This window comes from Zonotrichia albicollis, chromosome 34, assembly GCF_047830755.1.
Source record: "Zonotrichia albicollis isolate bZonAlb1 chromosome 34, bZonAlb1.hap1, whole genome shotgun sequence".
Taxonomy (NCBI): domain Eukaryota; kingdom Metazoa; phylum Chordata; class Aves; order Passeriformes; family Passerellidae; genus Zonotrichia; species Zonotrichia albicollis.
The window spans coordinates 11,808-38,509 of record NC_133852.1 but is presented as its reverse complement, the minus strand read 5'-3'; the positions used below and the strand labels follow the sequence as shown (position 1 = coordinate 38,509).

The following is a 26,702-nucleotide window of genomic DNA, read 5'->3' as shown; positions in this document are numbered from 1 at the left end:
GGGGAGGGGTCTCAGGGCTTTGGGGGGAGGGGTCTCAGGGCTTTGGGGGTAATTTTGGGGATAATTTGGATGATTTTGGGGTGTCACCTGTATGATCTGGGTGACGGCGCCACTCAAGGCCAGCCCGGTGACAGCCGAGGGGGGGTCTCAGGTGACTCTCAGTGATTTGGGGAGGGGTCTCAGGGCTTTGGGGGGGGTCTCAGGGCTTTGGGGGTAATTTTGGGGATAATCTGGATGATTTTGGGGTGTCACCTGTATGATCTGGGTGACGGGGCCGCTCGATGCCTGCCCGGTGACAGCTGAGGGGGGTCTCAGGTGACTCTCAGTGATTTGGGGAGGGGTGAGGGGTCTCACGGCTTTGAGGGGGGGTCTCAGGGCTTTGGGGGGGGGTCTCAGGGCTTTGGGGGTAATTTTGGGGATAATCTGGATGATTTTGGGGTGTCACCTGTATGATCTGGGTGACGGGGCCGCTCGACGCCTGCCCGGTGACAGCCGAGCTCTGCACCGGTTTCGTCTGCACCACCGACATCACCTTGCCCAGGTTGGAGATCTGGGGGGGTCAAGAGGGGTCAGAGACCCCTCCCCAAATCTGTGCCCCCCCCATCCCTGTCCCCAGACCCCCCAAATCTCTGTCCCTGCCCTCCCAGCGTCCCCTCTGTCCCCAAACTGCGGTCCCCAGAGCCCCCCAAATCTGTGTCCCCACCCTCCCAATGTCCTCCCTCCTCCCCTTGTCCCCAAATCCAGGGGTCTGTGACTCCAAACCCCCTAAATCCAGGTCCCCACCCCCCCAAATCTGTGTCCCCACCCCCTCACTGGCTCCCTGTCCCCAAATCCGTGTCCCCACACTCCCAATGTCCCCAAACCCATGTCCCCTGTCCCCAAATCCATGTTCCCACACTCCCAATGTCCCCAAACCCATGTCCCCCCTGTCCCCAAATCCGTGTCCCCACACTCCCAATGTCCCCAAACCCATGTCCCCACACTCCCAATGTCCCCACACTCCCAATGTCCCCAAACCCGTGTCCCCCCGTCCCCAAATCCGTGTCCCCACACTCCCAATGTCCCCAAATCTGTGTCCCCAAACCTATGTCCCCCACTAATGTCTCCCCCAATATCCCCAAATCCGTGTCCCCACACTCCCAATGTCCCCAGACCCATGTCCTCCCTCCTCAATGTCCCCAAACCCATGTCCCCACCACTGTCCTTGTCCCCAAACCCCTGTCCCCAACAATGTCCCCAAACCCGCATCCCCACCCTCCCAATGTGCCCAAACCTGTGTCCCCTATCCAGTGTCCCCAAATCTGTGTCCCACATCAATGTCCCCTAATCCATGTCCCCACACTCCCAATGTCCCCAGACCCGTGTCCCCATCCAGTGTCCCCAAACCTGTGTCCCACATCAATGTCCCCCCCAATGTCCCCACACTCCCAATATCCCCAGACCCGTGTCCCCCCCAACCAATGCCCCCAAATCCATGTCCCCACACTCCCCATGTCCCCAAATCCATGTCCCCACACTCCCAATGTCCCCAAACCTGTGTCCCCTATCCAGTGTCCCCAGACCCGTGTCCCACCCTCTGAATGTCCCCAAACCCGTGTCCCCCCCACCAATGTCCCCAAATCCACGTGCCAGCCCCTCAATATCCCCAGACCTGTGTGTGTCCCCCCCCCCCAAAAAATGTCCCCAAACGTGTCCCCCCTCACCAGGGCGCTGCCCCCCGGCACGGAGATGGGGCTCTTGACCAGCGTGATGGTCTTGGTGACCCCTCCGACCACGGTGGTGACCACCTGGGCCTGCTGGGCCACCGTCACCGTCCCCGACTTGTGCACGGTGATGATGGGCCGGGTGGCCGCGTTGGTGGCCGCGGGTGACGCCCCCGCCGTGCCCACCTGGGCCGCCGCCGTCTTCAGCATGCGCGTGGCGGGGTTGCTGACCTGGGGGGACACGAGGGGACAGTGTTGGGGACACGATGGGGACGTTTTAGGGACATTGAGAACATGGTGGGGACATGGTGGGACATCGATGAGACAGTGTGGGGACATGGTGGGGAGATTGAGGGGACGGTGTTGGGGACACGATGGGGACATGGTGGGGAGATTGAGGGGACATGGGGGGGACATGGTGGGACATTGATGGGACAGTGTGGGGACATGGTGGGGAGATTGAAGGGACGGTGTTGGGGACGCGATGGGGACATTTTAGGGACATTGAGAACATGGTGGGGACATGGTGGGGAGATTGAGGGGACGGTGTTGGGGACACGATGGGGACATTGTGGGGAGATTGAGGGGACAGCATGGAGACATGGTGGGGATAGTGGGTGGACACGGTGGGACATTGAGGGGACAGCGTTGGAGACACAATGGGGACATTTTAGGGACATTGAGAACGTGGTGGGGACATGGTGGGACATCGATGAGACAGTGTGGGGACACTGTGGGATGTGGTGGGGAGATTAAAGGGACAGTGCAGGGACACGGTGGGGAGGTTAAGGGGACACGGTGGGGACATTGTGGGGACAGCATGGGGACAACATGAGGAGATTGAGGGGACAGCATAGGGACATTGTAGCAAGATTAAAGGGACAGTGTGGAGACATTGTGGAGACAGCGTGGGGAGATTGAGGGGACAGTGTGGAGACATGGTGGGGATAGTGGGTGGACATGGTGGGACATTGAGGGGACAGTGTTGGGGACATTGTGGGAGATTGAGGGGACAGCGCGGGGACATGGTGGGGAGATTGAGGGGACGGTGTTGGGGACACGATGGGGACATTGTGGGGACATTGAGAACATGGTGGGGACACGGTGGGACATTGATGGGACAGTGTGGGGACATGGTGGGGAGACTGAGGGGACAAGGTGAGCACATGTGGAGACAGCATGGGGACATTGTGGGGAGATTGAGGGGACGGTGTTGGGGACACGATGGGGACATTGTGGGGAGATTGAGGGGACATTGTGGGGATAGCATGGGGACAGTGTGGGGACATCATGGGGATGCAATGAGGACGTGGTGGGGATGTTGTGGGGACAGCGTGGGGACACCCACAAGACTTCTGGTGACACCACAGTGACAACGACACCCCCCAGTGCCACCCAAGCCCTGGTGACACCACGGTGACACCGACACCCCCCAGTGCCACCTCAGCCCCCGCAGTGTCCCCTACCATGACAGGTGACGAGGCCACCTTGACGGTGGCGGGCAGGGTGGTGGCCCCGGGGGTCACGGCCACCGTCTTGACGATGGTGGCCCCGGCGGGGACGCTGAGCACGGTGGGCGCCGAGGCCGGGGGGATCTTCTGGGTGGCCGCGGCCGCTGCGGCCAGGGCGGCCATGCCGCTCATCTGGGGGCTGCTGCCGATCACCTGTGAGGGGACACACCTGAGCACACCTGGGGACACACCTGGGGACACCTGAGCACACCTGGGGACACACCTGGGGACAGCTGGAGTACACCTATGGGGACCTGAGCACACCTGGGGACACACCTGGGGACACCTGGGGACAGTTAGGGGGACACCTGGGGGCTGTGGCTGCTGCAGCCAGGGCGGCCATGCTGCTCATCGGGGGGCTGCTGCCGATCACCCGTGGGACAGGGAACACCTGAGCACACCTGGGACACACCTGGGGACACCTGGAGTACACCTATGGACACCTGGGGACAGCTAGGGACAGCTGAGGGGACACCTGGGGGCTGTGGCTGCTGCAGCCAGAGCGGCCATGCTGCTCATCTGGGGGCTGCTGCCGATCACCCGTGGGACAGGGGACACCTGAGCACACCTGGGGACACCTGGAGTACACCTATGGGGACCTGAGCACACCTGGGGACACCTGAGCACACCTATGGACACCTGGAGACACACCTGGGGACACCTGAGGACACACCTGAGCACACCTATGGACACCTGGGGACACCTGGGGACACCTGGGGGCTGTGGCTGCTGCAGCCAGGGCGGCCATGCCACTCACTGGGGGGCTGCTGCCGATCACCTGTGGGACAGGGGACACCTGAGCACACCTGGGGACACCTGGAGTACACCTATGGGGACCTGAGCACACCTGGGGACACCTGGGTACACACCTGAGCACACCTATGGACACCTGGGGACAATTAGGGGGACACCTGAGGGCTGTGGCTGCTGCAGCCAGGGCGGCCATGCCGCTCATTGGGGGGCTGCTGCCGATCACCTGTGGGACAGGGGACACCTGAGCACACCTGGGGACACACCTGGGGACACCTGGGGACAGTTAGGGGGACACCGGGGCACACCTGGGGACAGTTAGGGGGACACCTGGGGGCTGTGGCTGCTGCAGCCAGAGCGGCCATGCTGCTCATCGGTGGGCTGCTGCCAATCACCTGTGAGGGGACACACCTGGGGACACCTGAGCACACCTGGGGACACACCTGGGGACACCTGAGCACATCTATGGACACCTGGGGACAGCTAGGGACAGCTGAGGGGACACCTGGGGACAGCTGGGGGCTGCGGCTGCTGCGGCCATGCCGCTCATCGGGGGGCTGCTGCCGATCACCCATGGGACAGGGGACACCTGAGCACACCTGGGGACACCTGGAGTACACCTATGGGGACCTGAGCACACCTGGGGACACACCTGGGGACACACCTGAGCACACCTGGGGACACCTGGGGACAGCTAGGGGGACACCTGGGCACAGCTGAGCACACCTTGGAGGGCACCTACTCACAACTGGGGTACACCTGGGACAGCAAAGACACACCCAGGTATCACCTGTGTCACATCTGTGTCACCCATGTACCCCCTGGAACTCACCTGTGTCACATCTGTGTCACCCAGGTACCACCTGTGTCACATCTATGTCCCCAAGTACCCCCTGGGGCTCACCTGTGTCACACCTGTGTCCCCATGTACCCCCTGGAACTCACCTATGTCACATCTGTGTCACCCAGGTACCACCTGTATCACATCTATGTCCCCAAGTACCCCCTGGGGCTCACCTGTGTCACACCTGTGTCCCCAATATCCCCCCAGGGATCCCTCCCTCAGTCCCCAACGACCCCCAGGTCCCCTCCCTGTGTCCCTGACCCCCCTCAGGACCCCTCCCCGTGCCCCCAGGTGTGCCCGCTCTCACCGTGCCCTGGGGGCTCTGGGTGGGCACCACCATCCTGACGCCGGCGGGCAGCGATGTCACCGTCACCGGGGCCTTGCCGGGCCCGGCCGAGCGCACCGTGACCAACGGGGGCCCGGCGGTGGCCGCAGGGGGACCGGTGACCTTCAGCACTGCCGGGACACCTGGGAGGGGACACCGGGGTCAGGGTGGGACAGGGACACACAGGGACATCCCCTGTGTCCCCTGTCACCCTCAGCACCCCTGGGAGGGGACACGGGGGTCAGGGTGGGGACAGGGACACACAGGGACATCCCCTGTGTCACCTTCAGCACTGCTGGGACACCTGGGAGGGGACACCGGGGGTCAGGGACACACAGGGACATCCCCTGTGTCCCCTGTCACTCTCAGCACCCCTGGGAGGGGACACCGGGGGTCAGGGTGGGGACAGGGACACACAGGGACATCCCCTGTGTCCCCTGTCACCCTCAGCACCCCTGGGAGAGGACAGGGGGGTCAGGGTGGGGACAGGGACACACAGGGACATCCCCGTGTCCCCTGTCACATTCAGCACCCTCCTGGGGTTTGGAGGGGTCACAGATGGGTCTGGGGGTGTCAGGGAGGGATTTGGGGAGGGGTCTGGGGGTTCCTCAAGCGTCTCCCTCTCAGTGTCTCCTCAATGTCCCCCCCACGTCCCCAATGTCCCCATTTCCCCCCTCAACGTCCTCATCTCTGCCTCCCCCATGTCCCCATCTCTCCCATGTCCCCATCTCCCCCACAATGTCCCCAATGTCCCCATTCCCCCCCCATGTCCCCAATGTCCCCATCTCCCCCCCCATGTCCCCATGTCCCCATTCCCCCATCTCCCTCCCATGTCCACATTATCCCCCCTCGTGTCCCCATTCCTCCCTCTCACAATGTCCCCAATATCCCCATTCCCCCCACCAATGTCCCCAATGTCTCCATCTCTCCCATCAATGTCCCCGATATCCCCATCTCCTCCCCCAATTACCCCATCTCCCCCCCATGTCCCCAACGTCCCCACAGGGTCCCCATCTCCCCACCGCGTCCCCACAGTGTCCCCATCTCCCCCCATGTCCCCATCTCCCCCACCAATGTCCCCAAGGTCCTCATCTCCCCGATCAACGTCCTCAATGTCCCCCCATCTGTCCCCATCTCTCCACCATGTCCCCAACGTCCCCACAGTGTCCCCATCTCCCCACCACGTCCCCCCATCTGTCCCCATCTCCCCCCCACACTGTCCCCAACGTCCCCCCATGTCCCCATGTCCCCACCATGTCCTCAATGTCCCCACAGCGTCCCCATCTCCCCCACCAATGTCCCCAAGGTGCTCATCTCCCCGATCAATGTCCTCAATGTCCCCAATATCCCCCCAACGTCCCCATTCCCCCCCCATCCCCAATGTCCCCATCCCCCCCCAATCTCCCCATATCCCCAATTCCCCCATCTCCTCCCACAACGTCCCCAATGTCCCCAACACGCCCAGTGTCACTCACCAGGTGCCCTCCCCGCCGTGGCCGCTGCGCTCGCTGCCGCCGCTGCCCCCCCGGCCGCAGGCAGCACCTGCAGGGTGGCTCCGGGGGGCGCCGCCACCGCCCCCGCTGTCCCCGCCGTGGCCGCCGCCACCGCCGCCACCCCCCCGGCGGTGCCACCACTGCCCGTCCCCGCTGTCCCCGCCGCCGTCCCCGCTGTCCCCACGGCGGCGGCCGCAGCGGCGGTGACGCCGGGCGGGTTGGGGGGCGCGGCGGGTGGGGGCAGCAGGGTGAGCCCCACGCCCCCCAGCTGGGGCAGGGCGGGGGGCGCGGGCGGCGGCGCGGGCGCGGCGGGCGCGGGGCTCTTGGGAGGGTTGGCGGGCACCGAGGGCACGGGCGGCGGCGCGGGCGCGGCGGGCAGCTCGTACTTCTGCAGCTGCAGCAGGTACGAGTCGGCCGTGGGCACCGCGCCCCAGCTCACCTCCAGCGACGTGGTGTTGGCGCGCACCAGCTGCACGCGGCCCGGCGCCGGCGGGCGCTCTGCGGGGAGAGGGGACACCTGGGTACGCCTGGGGTACAGGTGGGTACACCTGGGGTACAGGTGGGTACACCTGGGTACACCTGGGTACGCCTGGGGTACAGGTGGGTACACCTGTACCACCCATATCACACCTGGGTACACCTGTACCACCCATATCACACCTGGGTACACCTGGGTATGCCTGGGTACACCTGTACCACTCATATCACACCTGGAGTACACCTGGGTACGCCTGGGTACGCCTGGGTACGCCTGGGTACAGGTGGGTACACCTGTACCACCCATATCACACCTGGGGTACACCTGGGTACGCCTGGGTACACCTGGGTACGCCTGGGTACACCTGTACCACCCATATCACACCTGGGGTACACCTGTACCACGCATATCACACCTGGGTACACCTGTACCACCCATATCACACCTGGGGTACACCTGTACCACGCATATCACACCTGGGTACACCTGTACCATGCATATCACACCTGGGTACACCTGGGGTACACCTGTACCACTCATATCACACCTGGGTACACCTGTACCATGCATATCACACCTGGAGTACACCTGGGGTACCGGTGGGTACACCTGGGTATGCCTGGGGTAGAGGTGGGTACACCTGTACCACCCATATCACACCTGGGGTACACCTGTACCACGCATATCACACCTGGAGTACACCCGGGTACAGGTGGGGCATTCCTGGATACACCTGTACCACTCATATCACACCTGGAGTACACCTGGGTACAGGTAGGGTACACCTGGGGTACACCTGGGTATGCCTATGGTACATCTGTACCCCTCATATCATACCTGTGTACACCTGGTGTACAGGTGGGGTATGCCTGGATACACCTGTACCACTCATATCACACCTGGGCACACCTGGGGTACACCTTGGTACACCTGGGGTACAGGTGAGTACACCTGTACCACTCAAATCACACTTGGGGAACACCTGGAGTACACCTAGGGTAGTGGGTATGCCTAGGGTACACCTGGGTACAGGTGGGTACACCTGGGTACAGGTAGATGATACCCATATAACACCTGGCACACCTAGAGCACACCTGGGTGACTCCTGTACCCCTCACATCCCACCTGGGGTACATCTGGGTACCACCTGCCCTTGACCTGTGTAACACCTGTCACACCTGGGTTACACCTGGGTTACACCTCGATTACTCACCTGTCTACAGGTACCAGAGGGTCCTTGGAGCCCCTCTGAGTCCCCCAGGTCCTTGCAGCCCCCAGACTCACCTGTCTCCAGGTACCACAGGTCCTTGAAGCACACCTGGCTGTTCCAGCCCCCCCAGGTCCTTGCAGCCCCCCAGACTCACCTGTCTCCAGGTAAAAAAGGTCCTTGCAGCCCCCAGACTCACCTGTCTCCAGGTACCACAGGTCCTTGCAGCCCCCCAGGTCCTTGCAGCCCCCCAGAGTCCCCCAGGTCCTTGCAGCCGCCCTGGTCGTTCCAGCCCCCCTGAGCCTCTCAGCCCCCCCAGACTCACCTGTCTCCAGGTACCACAGGTCCTTGCAGCACACCTGGCTGTTCCAGCCCCCCCAGGTCCTTGCAAGCCCCAGACTCACCTGTTTCCAGGTACCACAGGTCCTTGCAGCCCCCCCAGGTCCTTGCAGCCCCCCAGGTCCTTGCAGCCCCCCCAGGTCCTTGCAGCCCTCCAGAGTCCCCCAGGTCCTTGCAGCCCCCAGACTCACCTGTCTCCAGGTACCACAGGTCCTTGCAGCCCCCCCAGGTCCTTGCAGCCCCCCAGACTCACCTGTCTCCAGGTACCACAGGTCCTTGCAGCCCCCCAGGTCCTTGCAGCCCCCCCAGGTCCTTGCAGCCCCCAGACTCACCTGTTTCCAGGTACCACAGGTCCTTGCAGCCCCCCAGGTCCTTGCAGCCCCCCCAGGTCCTTGCAGCCCCCAGACTCACCTGTCTCCAGGTACCACAGGTCCTTGCAGCACACCTGGTTGTTCCAGGCCTTGCGGTAGCCGTCGCGGCCGCTCCAGATGTACAGGCGGGTGGCGATGGCCACGGCGCAGTGCCCGGCGCGCGCCCGCGGCACGTTGTCCTCCAGGGTCTCCAGCACCAGGGGCTCCCAGGCCATAGAGTCTGGGGGGACATGAGGGGGTCACAGAGGGGTTTGGGGGGTCACAGAGGGGTTTGGGGGTGTCAGGGAGGGGTTTGAGGTTCCTCAAGGGTCTCCATCACCAGCAGCTCCCAGGCCATCCAGTCTGGGGGGGACAGAAGCATTTAGGGGCGTCAGGGAAGTATTTGGGGGCATCAGGGAGGGGTTTGGGGGGGGTCATACTGGGGTCTGGGGGTGTCAGGGAAGGATTTGAGGAGGGGTCTAGGGGTTCCTCAAGGGTCTCCAGCACCAGCGGCTCCCACGCCATCGAGTCTGGGGGGGACATGAGGGGGTCACAGAGGGGTTTGGGGGTGTCAGGGAGGGGTTTGGGAGGGTTTGAAGGTGCCACAGAGGGGTTTGGGTGGTCAAAGTGGGGTGTTTGGGGAGGGGTCTTGGGGTTCCTCAAGGGTCTCCAGCACCAGCGGCTCCCAGGCCATCGAGTCTGGGGGGGACATGAAGGGGTCACAGAGGGGTTTGGGGGTGTCAGGGAGGGGTTTGGGGGGGTTTGAAGGTGTCACAGAGGGGTTTGGGGGGTCACAGAGGGGTTTGGGGGTGTCAGGGAGGGGTTTGGGGGTGTCAGGGAAGGATTTGAGGAGGGGTCTAGGGGTTCCTCCAGGGTCTCCAGCACCAGCGGCTCCCATGCCATCGAGTCTGGGGGAACATGAGGGGGTCACAGAGGGGTTTGGGGGTGTCAGGGAGGGGTTTGGGGGGGTTTGAAGGTGCCACAGAGGGGTTTGGGTGGTCAAAGTGGGGTGTCTGGGGAGGGGTCTGGGGGTTCCTCAAGGGTGTCCAGTACCAGTGGCTCCCAGGCCATCGAGTCTGGGGGGGACAGAAGCATTTAGGGGGTCATAATGGGGTCTGGGGGTGTCAGGGAGGGATTTGGGGAGGGGTTTGGGGGGTTCAGAGTGGGGTTTGGGGAGGGGTTTGGGGGTTCCTCCAGCATCTCCAGCACCAGCGGCTTCCACGCCATCGAGTCTGGGGGGACATGAGGGGGTCACAGAGGGGTTTGGGGGTGTCAGGGAGGGATTTGGGGAGGGGTTTGGGGGGTTCAGAGTGGGGTTTGGGGAGGGGTCTGGGGGCTCCTCAAGGGTCTCCAGCTCCAGCAGCTCCCAGGCCATCGAGTCTGGGGGGGGACACAAGCATTTAGGGGGGTCATACTGGGGTCTGGGGGTGTCAGGGAGGGATTTTGGGGGTCATAATGGGGTCTGGGGGTGTCAGGGAGGGATTTGGGGAGGGGTTTGGGGGGCTCAGAGTGGGGTTTGGGGAGGGGTCTGGGGGCTCCTCCAGCACCAGCGGCTCCCAGGCCATCAAGTCTGGGGGGATTTGGGGGATCAGGGAGGGGTCTGAGGGCATTTGGGGAAGTATTCAAGGGGGGATTTTAGAGTGAATTTGGGTCAATTTTGGGGGTCCCAAGCCCCCTCCTCACCCAGGCTGAGATTTGAGGTGTTTCAGGGTGGGTTTGTGGGGTTTTAGGGTGGATTTGGGGTCAGTTTTGGAGGTCCCAAGCCCCCTCCTCACCCAGGCTGACGTCTGAGGTGTTTCAGGGTGGGTTTGTGGGGTTTTAGGGTGGATTTGGGGTCAGTTCTGGGGGTCCCAAGCCCCCTCCTCACCCAGGTTCAGGCAGGCCAGGGTGTTGGTGCACTTCCACTCCTTCTCGTGCGTCGCCACCTTCACGTCATCCATCACCAGGGGCACCCACCCCCCAAAAACGTACATCCTGGGGGGGGGAGAGAGGTCAGGGGAACACCCAGAGACCCCCACCCCAAAATTTTTATGTTTGGGAGGGATAATGACATCACCCATATTAATTAAAAATTAAATTAAAATAAAACATCCCCCCCTTAATGACCTCAACCCCTTCCAAGGAGGGGACAGGGACACAAAGGGACCCCCCCAGGATAAAGGGGGGGTCAGTGGGGAGATTTTGGGGGTTGTTTTGGGGGGAGGTCGCCCCCAGACTCACTTGTTGCCGATGGTGGTGGCTGAGTGGAGGCTGCGGGGCAGGGGAGCGACCCCGCTCAGGCTCGGCTTGTTCCACGTCAGCGTCTCTGCAAACCCCCAAAACGTCAGGAAATGGCCCCAAAACGTGAAGAAAATGCCCCAAAAATCATCCAAAACATGAGAAAATTGCTCCAAAATCACCCAGAGTTTGAAGAAATTAACTCAAAGTGTGAGGAAAAAACCCCAAAATGCAAGAACGGCCCCAAAAGCACTGAAAATGTAAGGAAACTCACTCGTGCCCTCGTAGATGCCAACAAACCCAAATATCCCTCAGCATCCTCCATTCCCCTGACCCCAAATCCTCTAAAACCCACCCAAAAAAAGCCAAATCCCCTAAAAACCTCACAAAAAAACCCAAATCCCCCATACCAATATCCAATGTCCATAAATCCCCCAGCCTGCAGCCGCTCATACCCCCCAGTCACCCTCACTCCCCTGACCCCAAAACCCCCCAAAAACCCCCCAAAAACCCTCCAAACCCCCCAAAAAGCCCCACAAAAGCCCCAAAATCTCCCACAATGTCCATAAATCCCCAGCTCATGCCCCCATAGATGCCAACATTCCCCAGTAACACCCATTCCCCTGACCCCAAACCCCCTCCAAAGCCCCATAAAACCCCTCCAAACCTCACAAAAACCTCACAAAACCCCATAAAACCCCATAAAACCCCCCAAATCCCCCATACCAATATCCAGGGTCCACAAATCCCCCAGCCTGCAGCCGCTCATGCCCCCGTAGATGATGATGTCCCCCAGTCACCCTCACTCCCCTGACCCCAAAACCTCTCCAAACCCCCATAAAAACCCCATAAAACCCCTCCAAACCCCTCCAAAAAGCCCCAAAATCTCCCACACCAATATCCAATGTCCACAAATCCCCCAGCCTGCAGCCGCTCATGCCCCCGTAGATGATAATGTCCCCCAATAACTCTCATTATCCAGACCCCAAAACCCCTCCAAACCCCTCAAAAACCCCATAAATGCCCCATAAACCCCATAAATCCCCCCAAATCCCCCGTACCAATATCCAGGGTCCACAGATCCCCCAGCCTGCAGCCGCTCATGCCCCCATAGATGCCAACGTCTCCCAATGTCCCTCACCACCCTTCATTCTCCTGACCCCAAACCCCCATAAAACCCCTCCAAACCTCACAAAAACCCCATAAACCCTATAAAACCCCCCCCAAATCCCCCGTACCAATATCCAGGGTCCACAGATCCCCCAGCCTGCAGCTGCTCATGCACCTATAGATGACACTGTCCCCCACTAACCCTCATTCCCCCGACCCCAAACCCCCTCCAAACCCCCATAAAACCCCTCCAAACCTCACAAAACCCCATAAATCCCCCCAAATCCCCCGTACCAATATCCAGAGTCCACAAATCCCCCAGCATGCAGCCGCTCATGCCCCCGTAGACAACAACATTCCCCAGTAACCCCCATTCCCCTGACCCCAAAACCCCTCCAAACCTCACAAAAACCCCACAAAACCCCCCAAATCCCCCGTACCAATATCCAGGGTCCACAGATCCCCCAGCCTGCAGCCGCTCATGCCCCCATAGATGCCAACATCTCCCAATGTCCCTCACCACCCTTCATTCCCCTGACCCCAAACCCCCTCCAAACCCCCATAAAACCTCTCCAAACCTCACAAAAACCCCATAAACCCCATAAAACCCCCCCAAATCCCCCGTACCAATATCCAACATCCACAAATCCCCCAGCCTGCAGCCGCTCATGCCCCCGTAGATGACGACATCTCCCAACGTCCCTCACCACCCTTCATTCCCCTGACTCCAAACCCCCTCCAAACCTCACAAAAACCCCATAAATCCCCCATAAACCCCATAAAACCACCCCAAATCCCCTGTACCAATATCCAACGTCCACAGATCCCCCAGCCTGCAGCCGCTCATGCCCCCGTAGATGATGATGTCCCCCAGTAACCCTCATTCCCCTAACCCCAAACCCCCTCCAAACCCCTCCAAACCTCACAAAAACCCCACAAAACCCCATAAATCCCCCTAAATCCCCCGTACCAATACCCAGGGTCCACAGATCCCCCAGCCTGCAGCTGCTCATGCACCTATAGATGACGCTGTCTCCCACTAACCCTTCATTCTCCTGACCCCAAACCCCCTCCAAATCCCCATATAACCCCTCGAAACCTCACAAAAACCCCATAAATCCCCCCAAATCCCCCGTACCAATATCCAGGGTCCACAGATCCCCCAGCCTGCAGCCGCTCATGCCCCCGTAGATGCCAAGATTCCCCACTAACTCCCATTCCGCTGACCCCAAACCCCCATAAAACCCCTCCAAACCTCACAAAAACCCCATAAACCCCACAAAAACCCCATAAATCCCCCATACCAATATCCAGGGTCCACAGATCCCCCAGCCTGCAGCCGCTCATGCCCCCGTAGATGACGAGGCGCGAGCGCCGCCCGTCGCGCTCCGTGTACACCACGGCCGTGTGGGATTCACGGGGAGGGGGCAGCACCCCGTAAGTGATGGGGATGTCCCAGGCCAGCACCCCCGAGCCCGGGCGCAGCTCCAGCACGTACAGGTCGTTCAGGTACCTGAGGAAAAGGATATGGGGTCAGGAGGTTCTATAAAAAATCCTAAAAGGGTGGTTGGGTATGCGGGAGTACCCTAAAAATGATGGTCAGGAATATGGGATTGCCCAAAAATGTCCCTTTTATCCCATAAATGCAGCCAGGGTGGTCCCAAAGACACCTGTGCCCATGTGTGCAGGTGGTTCAGAAAATCAGGAGACCCCAAAAAAACCCTAAAAGGGTGTTTGGATATGTGGGACTGCTCTAAAAGGGTGTTTGCATATATAGGACTATCCTAAAAAAGGAAGTTTGGCAGATAGGATTGTTTTAAAGGGGTCCTTAAATCCCATAAATGCAGCCAGGGTGGTCCCAAAAACACCTTTGCCCATGTGTGCAGCTGGTTCAGGTATGTGGGCAGAGAGTTGAGAAGGTCAGAAAACCCTAAAAACACCCTAAAAGGGTGTTTGGATATATAGGACTGTCCTAAAAGGGTGGTCAGGAATATGGGATTGCCCTAAAATGTCTCTTATATCCCATAAATGCAGCCAGGGTGGTCCCAAAAACACCTTTGCCCACGTGTGCAGGTGGTTCAGAAAATCAGGAGACCCCAAAAAAAACACTAAAAGGGTGTTTAGATATGTGGGACTGCTCTAAAATAGTGTTTGCATATATAGGACTATCCTAAAAAATTTTTTTGGCACATAGGATTGCCTTAAAGGGGTCCTCAAATCCCATAAAATGCAGCCAGGGTGGTCCTAAAAACACCTTTGCCCATGTGTGCAGGTGGTTCAGGTAGGAAGAGGATTGAGAAGGTCAGGAGAGCCCAGAAAAATCCTAAAAGGGTGTTTGGATATATAGGACTGTCCTAAAAGGGTGGTCAGGAATATGGGATTGCCCTAAAATGTCCCTTTTATCCCATAAATGCAGCCAGGGTGGTCCCAAAAACACCTGTGCCCATGTGTGCAGGTGGTTCAGGAAATCAGGAGACCCCAAAAAAACCCTAAAAGGGTGTTTGCATATGTGGGACTGCTCTAAAAGAATGTTTGCATATATAGGACTATCCTAAAAAATATTTTTTGGCAGATAGGATTGCCTTAAAGGGGTCCTCAAATCCCATAAAATGCAGCCAGGGTGGTCCTAAAAACACCTTTGCCCATGTGTGCAGATGGTTCAGAAAACCAAGAAACCCCAAAAAAACCCTAAAAGGGTATTTAGATACGTGGGACTGCACTAAAAGGGTGTTTGCATATATAGGACTACCCAAAAAAATATTTTTTGGCATATAGGATTGCCTTAAAGGGGTCCTTAAATCCCATAAATGCAGCCAGGGTGGTCCCAAAGACACCTTTGCCCCTGTGTGCAGGTGGTTCAGGTGTGTGGGGAGAGGGTTGAGAAGGTCAGAAAACCCTAAAAACACCCTAAAAGGGTATTTAGATATATGGGACTGTCCCAAAAGAATGTTGAGGATATGGGATTACTCCATAATGTCCTTTAAATCCCATAAAATGTGCCCAGGGTGGCCCCAAAGACACCTGTCCAGGTTCAGAAAATCAAGAAACCCCCCCCAAAAAACCCCTAAAAGTGTTTTTGAGAATGCATGACACCCCTAAAAGAGTCCTTAAATCCCCTAAAATTCAATTTAGGATCCCTGAGTCCCCCCCAAAGACGACCCCAAATGTTTTGGGGTCACTCCCGTGCCCCCTAAAGATGGGGAATGTCCCCAGTTCCCCCCGTTCCAACCCTATTTTTCGGGGTTTTGGGGTGTCCCCCTGCCCTCCCTGTAACTCCCAGGGTTTTGGGATCACCTGTGTGGCCCCCCATGGGTCCCTGTGCCCCCCTAAAAATGACCCCAATGTTTCAGGCTCACCCCTATGCCCCCCAAAATTCCCTCTGTGCCCCCAAACCAGCCCCAGCCCCATCCCCTCCAGTTATCCCCAAGATTTTTGGGGTGCCCCCAGGATTTGGGGTACCCTGAGATTTTGGGGTGCCCCCTAAAAATGACCCCAGTGTTTCATCCTCACCCCCACACCCCCCAAATCAGTCCCCCCACAGATTCTCAGGGTTTTTGGGGCACCCCCAGGGTTTGGGGTACCCTAAGATTTTGGGGTGCCCCCCTAAAAATCACCCCAACGTTTCCTCCTCACCCCCACACCCCCCAAATCAGTCCCCCCACAGATTCTTGGGGTTTTTGGGGCACCCCCAGGGTTTGGGGTACCCTGAGAATTTGGGGTGCCCCCCTAAAAACGACCCCAGTGTTTCATCCTCACCCCCACACCCCCCAAATCAGTTCCCCCCACACCTCCCAAATGCCCCCAGACCATCCCCAGCCCCCTCCCCACACAGATTCCCAGTGGTTTTGGGGTGCCCCCGAGGTTTTGGGGTGCCCTGGGGTTTTGGGGTGCCCCTTACCGGGGGATGTTGTTTTTGGGGTCCTCGCTGTCGTTGGCCAGCCCCCCAAACAGGTAACACTTGTTGCCCACCAGGGAGAAGCTGTGGCCCAGCCGGGGACAAGGGGGGGGCCCATTTTTGGGGGTCTTCGCCTTCAGTCGCTTCCACTCCCACCTGGAGGCCTGGAATGGGGGGGAGATGTGGGATTTGGGGAGGGGTCTGCAACTGGGGGGGGGGGGGGGGGGCACCCAGGGGGATGGGGGACCCCAGAACTGGGGGGGTTCAGGGGCTTTGGGAGGGTCACAGGTGTTTTGGGGGGGTTCTGAGGGGTCCCCATGTGTTTGGGGGGGTTCTGAGGGGTCACCCATGGTTTGGGAGGGTTCCCAGGGGGACCCCATGGTTTGGGGGGGGTTCTGAGGGGTCCCCGTGTGTTTGGGGGGGGGTTCTGAGGGGTCACCCATATTTTGGGGGGGTTCCCATGGTTCAGGGGGGGGTTTCAGGGGGTCACCCATGGTTTGGGAGGGGTTCTGAGAGGTCACCCACGGTTTGGGAGGGCTCCCAGGGGGTCACCCATGGTTTGGGGGGGGTTCTGAGGGGTCACCCATAGTTTGGGGGGGTTCCCAGGGGGTCCCCATGGTTCAGGGGGGGGTTTCAGGGGGTCACCCATGGTTTGGGAGAGGTTCTGAGAGGTCACCCATGGTTTGGGAGGGCTCCCAGGGGGTCACCCATAGTTTGGGGGGGTTCCCAGGTGCTCCCCAGGTGCTCAGAGGGGTTCCCAAGGGGCTCAGGGGGTTCCCCAGGTGCTCAAGGGGGTTCCCCTGGTGCTATAGGGGGTTCCCCAGTTGCTATAAGGGGTTCCCCAGGTGCTATAGGGGGTTCCCAAGAGGCTCAGGGGGTTCCCAAGGTGCTCAGGGGGGTTCCCAGAGGGCTCAGGGGGGATCCCCAGGTGCTATGGGGGGATCCCAAGGGGCTCAGGGGGGTTCCCCAGGTGCTATGGGGGGTTCCCAGGTGCTCCCCAGGTGCTATAGGGGGTTCCCCAGGTGCTCAGGGGGGTTCCCAAGGGGCTATGGGGGGTTCCCAAGGGGCTCAGGGGGTTCCCCAGGGGCTTAGGGGGGTTCCCAAGGGGCTATGGGGGGTTCCCAAGGGGCTATGGGGGGTTCCCCAGGTGCTATAGGGGGTTCCCCAGGTGCTATAGGGGGTTCCCCAGGTGCTATAGGGGGTTCCCAAGGGGCTATGGGGGTTCCCCAGGGGCTCAGGGGGGGTTCCCAAGGGGCTATGGGGGGTTCCCAGGTGCTCCCCAGATGCTATAGGGGGTTCCCCAGGTGCTCAGGGGGGTTCCCCAGGTGCTATAGGGGGTTCCCAAGGGGCTCAGGGGGGTTCCCAAGGGGCTCAGGGGGGGTTCCCAAGGGGCTCAGGGGGGGTTCCCAGGTGCTCCCCAGGTGCTATAGGGGGTTCCCAGGTGCTCCCCAGATGCTATAGGGGGTTCCCAAGGGGCTATGGGGGGTTCCCAGGTGCTCAGGGGGGTTCCCAGGTGCCATAGGGGGTTCCCAAGGGGCTCAGGGGGGGTTCCCCAGGCGCTGTGGGGGTACCTGCAGCTCGTAGAGGTCGTTGCTGTACTTGCCGTACTCCACCATGCCCCCGAACACCAGCAGCCGCGTGCCGTCACACACGAAGCCGTAGGCGGCACAGCCCGGGGGGATGTCCCCCCGCACGGCCGGGATGAACCACTGGTTGGTGGCTGTGGGGACACAGAGGGGACAGGGACAGTGAGAATGATCCCCCGAACCCCTGGGATGAACCACTGGTTGGTGGCTATGGGGACAAAATGGGGACAGGGACAGTGAGAACGATCCCCTGAACCCCTGGGATGAACCACTGGTTGGTGGCTGTGGGGACACAGAGGGGACAGGGACAGTGAGAACAATCCCCTGAACCCCTGGGATGAACCACTGGTTGGTGGCTGTAGGGACAAAATGGGGACAGGGACAGTGAGAACGATCCCTCAAACCCCCAGGATGAACCACTGGTTGGTGGCTGTGGGGACAAAATGGGGACGGGGACACACTGAGAATGACCCTCTAAACCACTGGTTGGTGGCTGTGGGGACACAGAGGGGACAGGGACAGTGAGAATGATCCCCTGAACCCCCAGGATGAACCACTGGTTGGTGGCTGTGGGGACAAAACGGGGATGGGGACACACTGAGAATGATCCTCTAAACCACTGGTTGGTGGCTGCGGGGACAAAATAGGGACAAGAACACGGGGGGACAGTGAGAATGATCCCCTGAACCCCTGGGATGAACCACTGGTTGGTGGCTGTGGGGACACAGAGGGGACAAAATGGGGACAAGGACAGTGAGAACAACCCCCTGAACCCCTGGGATGAACCACTGGTTGGTGGCTGTGGGGACAAAACGGGGACGGGGACACACAGAGAATGACCCTCTGAACCACTGGTTGGTGGCTGTGGGGACAAAATAGGGACAATGACACAGGGATGACAGTGACAACAATGCCCTGAACACCCAGGATGAGCCCCTGGTTGGCGGCTGTGGGGACAGAGAGGACAGAGACACAGGGGGCACACGAGGAATGAACCCCCGAACTGCCTGGATGAAGCCCTGGTTGGCTGTTGGGGACAAAATGGGGACAGTGACACGCTGGCAGTGACGCCCCCAAACGAGCAGGATGAGCCATGAGTTGGCTGTGGGGACACAAAGGGGACAGTGATAAACTGAAAATGACCCCCACCCAAAATGAACACTGTTGGGGACAAAATGGGGACAGCGACACAGAGAGAACACCAGAAATGACCCCAAATGACCCCTGTGCTCCCCCAGCCCTACCCTGTGCTGTTCACCTGCAGCTCCTCCCCCATCCCACCACTATGGGGACCCCCCCGAAATCCCCATATGCCCCCCAGGCACCCCCCCAGGTGCCCACCTGTGCTGTACATGAGCAGTTTGTCCCCATTCCCACCCCTCTGGAGACCCCCAGTACCCTCCCAGGTGCCCACCTGTGTTGTACACCTGCAGCTCCTCCCTAAACCCACCCCTGTAAGGACCCCCAGTACCATCCCAGGTGCCCACCTGTGCTGTACACCTGCAGCTCCTCCCCTATCCCACCTCTATGGGGACCCCCCTACCCCCTGTAGCCCCCATAGGACCCCCAAGGTGCCCCTCCAGGTGCCCACCTGTGTTGTACACCTGCAGCTCCTCCCTAAGCCCACCCCTGTAGGGACCCCCTGTACCCCCCCGGGTGCCCACCTGTGTTGTAGACTTGCAGCTCCTCCCCAATGCCACCCCTATGGGGACCCCCAAACGAGCTGTAGCCCTCAGAGGACCCCCTGTACCCTTCAGGTACCCACCTGTGCTGTACACCTGCACATCCTGCACCATCCCATCCCCCTGGGGACCCTCCCCATGCTCCCAGGTGCCCACCTGTGTTGCACACCTGCAGCTCCTCCCCAATGCCACGACTGTAGGAACCCCCCCCATGTGCCCAGGTGCCTCCCAGGTGCCCACCTGTGCTGTACACCTGTACTTTGTCCCCAATCCCCTCCCTGTGGGGACCCCCTGTACCCCCCCAGGTGCCCACCTGTGTTGCACACCTGCAGCTTCTCCCCAATGCCACCCCTGTAGGAACCCCCCCATGTGCCCAGGTGCCCACCTGTATTGTAGATCTACAGCTCCTCCCCAATGCCACCCCTGTATGGACTCCCTGTACCCCCCATGTGCCCAGGTGCCCCCCCAGGTGCCCACCTGTGCTGTAGACCTGCAGTTCATCCCCAATGCCACGACTGTAGGAACCCCGCCATGTGCCCAGGTGCCTCCCAGGTGCCCACCTGTGCTGTACACCTGTACTTTGTCCCCAATCCCCTCCCTGTGGGGACCCCCTGTACCTCCCCAGGTGCCCACCTGTGTTGCACACCTGCAGTTCATCCCCAATGCCACCCCTGTAGGAACCCCCCCATGTGCCCAGGTGCCCCCTCAGGTGCCCACCTGTGTTGTAGATCTACAGCTCCTCCCCAATGCCACCCCTGTATGGACTCCCTGTACCCCCCCATGTGCCCAGGTGCCCCCCCAGGTGCCCACCTGTGCTGTAGACCTGCAGTTCATCCCCAATGCCACTCCTGTAGGAACCCCCCCATGTGCCCAGGCACCCCCCAGGTGCCCACCTGTGTTGCACACCTGCAGTTCATCCCCAATACCACCCCTGTAGGAGCCCCCCCATGTGCCCAGGCACCCCCCAGGTGCCCACCTGTGTTGTAGACGTGCAGCTCCTCCCCAATGCCACCCCTGTATGGATCCCCTGTGCCCCCCAGGTGCCCACCTGTGTTGTAGACCTGCAGTTCAACCCCAGTGCCACCCGTGTATGGATCCCCTGTGCCCCCCAGGTGCCCACCTGTGTTGTAGACGTGCAGTTCATCCCCAATGCCCCCCCTGTATGGACTCCCTGTGCCCCCCAGGTGCCCACCTGTGTTGCACGCCTGCAGTTCATCCTCAATGCCACCCCTGTAGGAGCCCCGCCATGTGCCCAGGTGCCTTCCTGTTTTGTAACTTGCATTTTGTCCCCAATCCCCTCCCTGTGGGGACCCCCTGTACCCCCCAGGTGCCCCCCAGGTGCCCATCTGTGTTGTAGACGTGCAGCTCCTCCCCAATGCCACCCCTGTATGGTATGGATCCCCTGTACCCCCCCTGTGCCCCCCCAGGTGCCCACCTGTGTTGTAGACGTGCAGCTCGTCCACGATGCCCTCGTTGCCCCCTCCAAAGACCACGATGAGCTCCTTGATGGCCACGGCGCGGTGCCCGTGCCGGGGTCGGGGCACGGGCCCAGCCCAGCCCACCACCCGCTTCCAGCGCGGCTGCAGCGCGGGGGGGCCCGGGGGGGCCCGCGGCGGGGACCCCCCCCCGCCCAGGCCTGCCATGCGTCCCCCGCTGCCTGTCCTGGGGGGACACGGGGGGTCAGGTACAGGGGGTACCCCAAAAATCACCAAAATTAACTGGGACCCCCCCCCGCACTGACTGTCCTGGGGGGACACGGGGGGTCAGGTGTGGGGGACACCCCAAAAATCAATTGAGACCCCAAAAAACATCAAAATTAACTGTCCCTCCCCGCCCAGGCCTGCCATGCATCCTCCACTGCCTGTCCTGGGGGGACACAGGGGGTCAGGTATGGGGGGTACCCCAAAAATCACCAAAATTAACTGGGACCCTCCCTATTGACAGTGAACCCCCCCACGCTGCCTGTCCTGGGGGGACATGGGGAGTCAGGCATGGGGATACCCCAAAAATCACCAAAATTAACTGGCACCCCCCCGCTGCCTGTCCTGGGGGGACACGGGGGGTCAGGTACAGGGGGTACCCCAAAAATCACCAAAATTAACTGGGACTCCCCCGCTGCCTGTCCTGGGGAGACACAGGGGGTCAGGTATGGGGGACACCCCAAAAATCAATTGAGACCCCAAAAAACATCAAAATTAACTGTCCCTCCCCGCCCAGGCCTGCCATGCATCCTCCACTGCCTGTCCTGGGGGGACACAGGGGGTCAGGTATGGGGGGTACCCCAAAAATCACCAAAATTAACTGGCACCCCCCTGCTGCCTGTCCTGGGGGGACACGGGGGGTCAGGTACAGGGGGTACCCCAAAAATCACCAAAATTAACTGGGACCCTCCCGCTGCCTGTCCTGAGGGGACATGGGGGGTCAGGCATGGGGGACACCCCAAAAATCAACTGAGACCCCAAAAGACATCAAAATGAACTGACCCCCCCCGCCCAGGCCTGCCATGCATCCTCCACTGCCTGTCCTGGGGGAACACGGGGGGTCAGGTACAGGGGGTACCCCAAAAATCACCAAAATTTACTGGGACCCCCCCTATTGACACTGAACCCCCCGCTGCCTGTCCTGGGAGGACAAGGGGGGTCAGACATGCAAGGGTACCCCAAACACCATCAAAATGAACTGACATCCCAAAAATCCCTAAAATTAACAGGGACCACCCCCCCGCACTGACTGTCCTGGGGGGACACGAGGGGTTAGGTATGGGGGACACCCCAAAAATCATCAAAATTAACTGGGACCCCCCCTATTGACACTGAACCCCCCCCCCCCGCTGCCTGTCCTGGGGGGACACGGGGGGTCAGGTATGGGGGGTACCCCAAAAATCACCAAAATTAACTGGGACCCTCCCTATTGACACTGAACCCCCCCCCCCGCCTGCCCTGGGGGGACATGAAAAATACCCCAAAAACCATCAAAATTAATTGGCACCCCAAAAATCCATAAATTGAACTGGGCCCCCCCACTGTCTGTCCCTGAGGGGACACGGGGGGATCAGGTATGGGGGACACCCCAAAAATCAACAAAATGACCTGAAAACCCCCTGCCATTGCTAATCCTGGGGGGTTCAGATGTGGGGGATACCCCAAAAACCCCCCTACAATGACCTGACCTTTCGGGGGGGGGGGAGGTTGGATATGGGGGACACCACAAAAACCGAAACAATCACCTGAGACCTCCCCCCCCCCCATTGACCCTTCTGGGAGAATCGGGGGGTGGGGGGAGTCTGGATGTGGGGGATACCCCCAAAACCCCCCCATTAACACTTAGGCATAGGGACCCCCCCCCCCCCATTACATCTCTTTGAGGGAGGGGGCCCCAAAATCTGGGGGTCAATCCCCTTCTACCCCCCCCAAACTCTTCAGAGTCACCTCCGACCCCTCCCTCGAAACACCCCAAGGGCTTCACACGCGCCCCCCCCCCACAAATCCCGCATAGAATCTTTAATTACACCCCCCCCACCGCAATTACCACGAAAGAGTTAATTACCCCCCCACAGCAGGGGTGTGACAATGGGGGAGGAGTCCAATGAGGGGGAGGGGAGCATTTATTTCTCCCCGTTAATTACTTTCTTCATTATGTCTTTTCTTAATTACTCCTCTTAACACCACAAACACCCCCCCACACCCAACTCCCTCCGCCCCCCCCCAAATTTACCTCCATTAAGTTTTATCTCCCCCACCCACGAAATTCCCCCTCAGGCTGTGCCCCCCCACCCCCCAATTATCCCCTCAGACCGTGCCGATCTCCCCCCTCCCCAAATTTGTCCCTTAGGCCGTGGCCCCCCCTCAAGTTCAATTCCCCCCTCCCCAAATTCTCCCCTCAGGTTCAACTCCTCCCTCCTCCTCAAATCCTTCCTCAGGCTGTCCCCCCCTTCCCTCACCTATTGCCCCCTTCATGCTCATCTCCCCCTTCCCCAAATCCCCCTCAGGCCGTGCCCCCCCCCCCCAAATGCCCAACCCCCCCCCCAGCTCTGCCCCTCCCCTCACGCCCCCTCCCCCCCCCCCAGGCTCCTGCGCGCCGCCATCTTGTCTCTGCCCGGGCGGAAAATGGCGGCCGCCTCCTCCCCCCCACCGCCGCCCCCCCCGCTCACCGCGGCCCCGCGGCCGCCTCCCTCTCCCGGCCCGCGGCCGCTCCCCGATTCCCAGCGGCGGCTCCGGGGGTCACGCGGCTGCAGCGGCTCCCGGCTCGGGGCTGCGGCTGCAGGCGGAGCGCGGCAACGGCGGCCCCTCACGCCGCCCTGGGAGCCGCCATCTTGCGCCTGTGTCCGGCGGCCGCCGAGGGTGGGCGGGAAGCGACGGGAGTGGGCGGGGCCAACGCAGACACGCCCCCTCCGGACCCGGGCGGCGCCATCTTGGCCGGGGACGGAGGGCGACATTGTGGGGAAGGCGGGAGGGGAAAAGGCGGCAGCATTTTGGGAGGGGGACCGGGAGGAGGTTCACCGCCATCTCGGTGGGCCTCCGGGCTGGCCCCGGTAGCGGCGGGGTTGGGGCGAGCGGCGGAGGGGCGCGGGGGAACTGTACGGAGCGGCCTGAAGGGGCGCGGCCATGGCGCCAACGGAGGGGGTGTGGTCACGGAAGGGCGTGGCCACGCCCACTCTAACGGCCTCTTAAAGGAGCCGCCCCCCCAGCCCGCCTTTTGCGCGGTTTTCCCTCCTTCTCCCCGCCCGAGTCCCGCCATCTCCCCGTGCCACCCCCTCCCGGCCTTCCCGCCGCCCCGTAATCGCTCCTCGGCATTCCCAATCTCGCTCCCCACACACACCGAATCCCCCGCGGTCTGGCTGCCGGCGGCACGGCCCGTTTCGCGGCGGCGCAGCACTGTACGGAGCACTCAGCCCGCCATGGGCGCCGCCATCTTGGGCGCCCCTCCTCTCCTTGGGTGCCGCCCTCTCCGCAAACCGCGCCCCCTCCTCCTCTTCCTCTGTCCCCGGGCGCCCCCGCTGTCCCTACCGCCCCCTGGGGTTAACGGGAGCCGGAGCCGCTCTGAGGCCTCACGGCCCCGCGGCTCCGAGCGACGCAAACGGGCCGGGGATGCCCCGCGCCGCCATCACCCCCCCGCCCCCCCCCCGGACTCTCAAGATGGCGGCGCGCGAGACCCGGATGCGGCGGCCCCTCCCAGGATGGCGCCCCGGGGGCGGTGGGGGGAGAAGGACCCGGATGTCGGCGCACGGCACCGCCATGACATCCCGCACGTCCCCTCCCAAGATGGCGCCGCCCATCCGGCGGAACCAAAGCCCGCTGTCGGCCCCCATGGGGACTCCGCGGTTCCTATCCTCCCTCCCGGCGCTCCCCGCTTCATTCTGCCCTTACCGGGTGCGGCTCCGCTACCGCAGCGGCTCCAAGGCGGCGGAGCGGCCGGTGCCCGGGTGCGCGGGGGAGGGGTCACAAGATGGCGGCGCGCTGCTGTGGAAAGGGGGGGTCCAAGATGGCGCCGCCCGGTGCCCGGATCTTCCTCCTCGTCCTCCTCCTCTTCCTCCTCCTCGCCGCTCGCGCAAGATGGCGGCGCCTGCCCAGGACGGGAGCGGAGCTTTGAGCGCTCCCCGCGCTTTTCGTTCAAGTCCCGCCACCCCCTCCACTCGTCCCCCCTCCGGAACAGCCCCGATGCGGCGCCCCAAGATGGCGCAGGTGGGAGCTTGCAGCTCCGCGGCGGCCCAAGATGGCGGCGGCCGCGGGACCCGGATGCGCCGCTCTTCGCGCCGCTCCGCCGCTGCTCCGCACCTGCAGCCACCCGCCGCCCGCTGACCCCGGGCGCCGCTTTCCACCGCCGCCGCCGCTCGCTCCGAGCCACCGCCGCCGCGCTGAAAGCCGAGAAAGGCCCGCTCGCCGCGCCGGCTACTGGCGCTTGGGAGCCGCCATTTTGGACGCGTCTCCTCCACCCGCCACAAAGATGGCGCCCGCCAGTTCCCGGATGGTGGCGCTTAACGGCTGCGGCGCCCACTGCGCGTGCGTGATCGCGCGGGTCGTAATGGCGCAGGCGCGGCTCCACCTCCTTCTTGCGCAGCCCGCTTTTCCCGCCTTTCCCGTAACGGATTTTTGTTCCAACACCCGAATTTGGCGCTTTTCCCCACAGTTTTGCCCTTCCGGAACCCCAAAATGCTCCAGGAGGCGTGGAGGAGAGGAAGAGGGTGGAGGTGCCTCAGCAGGGGACTCGGGATGACAGTCTCAGGAGTTGGGGAGGTTTTGGGGAAGATTTAGGGAGTTTTGAGGTGTCCCCCCTCAGGTTCAGGTGTGAAACAGCGCCAGGTGTGACAATGAAACTCCAGATGTGACAATAAATTCTCAGGTGTGACAATAAACGCCCAAGTGTGACAATAAAACCCTGAAGTGTGAAGTGGATCCCCCTCTGAGGGTCCGGGCAGAGGATTCGGCGTCTTGGGGTTTTTGGGCGGGGGGGGGGGGGGGGGGGGGGGCTTGCTTGAACCCCTCGAGCCAGAAATGAGTCTGGGATTGCCCCCGGCCACCTTGGGGGGCCCAGGGCGTTTTTGGGGAGGAATGTTGAAGTCCCCAGTCCATCCCAGTCCCTCCCAGTTTATCCCAGTCCGTCCAAATCCCGCCTCCTCCATCCGGGAGGCCCCACCCCCGGCGGGCTCCGCCATTTTTTGTGTGGCAGAAGCTCCGCCCCCCGGTGTTACCACGGCAACGGCGCCATTTTGAGTGTGGCGGATCGGCGCGCAAAGGCGGGGAAAGGGGCGGGGCCTGAGCGCGCTTCCCGCCCTTAGCAAGCGATGACGTCATCGCGATGATGACGTCGTAAGCGCGAAAAGCATCGTGGTGTGACGTCACAGCTGCCAGGACAGTCCTGGGGGCTGGGGGAGGGGGGGAAAGGCAGGGGGAACACCTGGGAGCAGGTGAGGTCCCACAGGGGGGTTAGTGACGTCACCTAAGGGAATCCAGTGATGTCATTAGAGGGAATCCAGTGACGTCACCCAGGTGATCTATGGGGACAGCCCGGATCACCCTCCTGATCCCAAAATCCACCTGGGGACCCCCAAAATCATCGGGGGGGGTCCCAAATCCACCTGGATGGATCCAAACTCACCTGGACTGACCCAAACCCACCTGGGAAAGTCCAAAATTCACCTTGGGGGTCCCAAAATCAGCACACGTAGGGGTCAAAATCCACCCAGGACCCCCAAAATCCACCTGTGGGAACCCA

At 61.3% G+C, this 26,702-nt stretch overlaps 1 protein-coding gene across 1 annotated transcript in view; it reads right to left on the bottom strand.

Moving 5' to 3' along the window:
• Nucleotides 1-25,463, bottom strand: part of HCFC1 (host cell factor C1) — a 47,525-nt gene extending 22,062 nt beyond the window's left edge. Inside the window, 15 exon segments of the mRNA XM_074531218.1 lie at nt 446-550; nt 1,704-1,934; nt 3,170-3,367; nt 5,116-5,276; nt 6,609-7,124; nt 9,062-9,241; nt 10,868-10,974; nt 11,221-11,305; nt 13,632-13,840; nt 16,226-16,386; nt 17,794-17,942; nt 20,926-21,152; nt 23,641-23,900; nt 24,857-25,052; nt 25,265-25,463. Of these exon segments, the coding sequence (XP_074387319.1) occupies nt 446-550; nt 1,704-1,934; nt 3,170-3,367; nt 5,116-5,276; nt 6,609-7,124; nt 9,062-9,241; nt 10,868-10,974; nt 11,221-11,305; nt 13,632-13,840; nt 16,226-16,386; nt 17,794-17,942; nt 20,926-21,133 (2,310 nt within the window). The 5' untranslated portion in view covers nt 21,134-21,152; nt 23,641-23,900; nt 24,857-25,052; nt 25,265-25,463.
• Nucleotides 25,464-26,702: the final 1,239 nt, after the last annotated feature.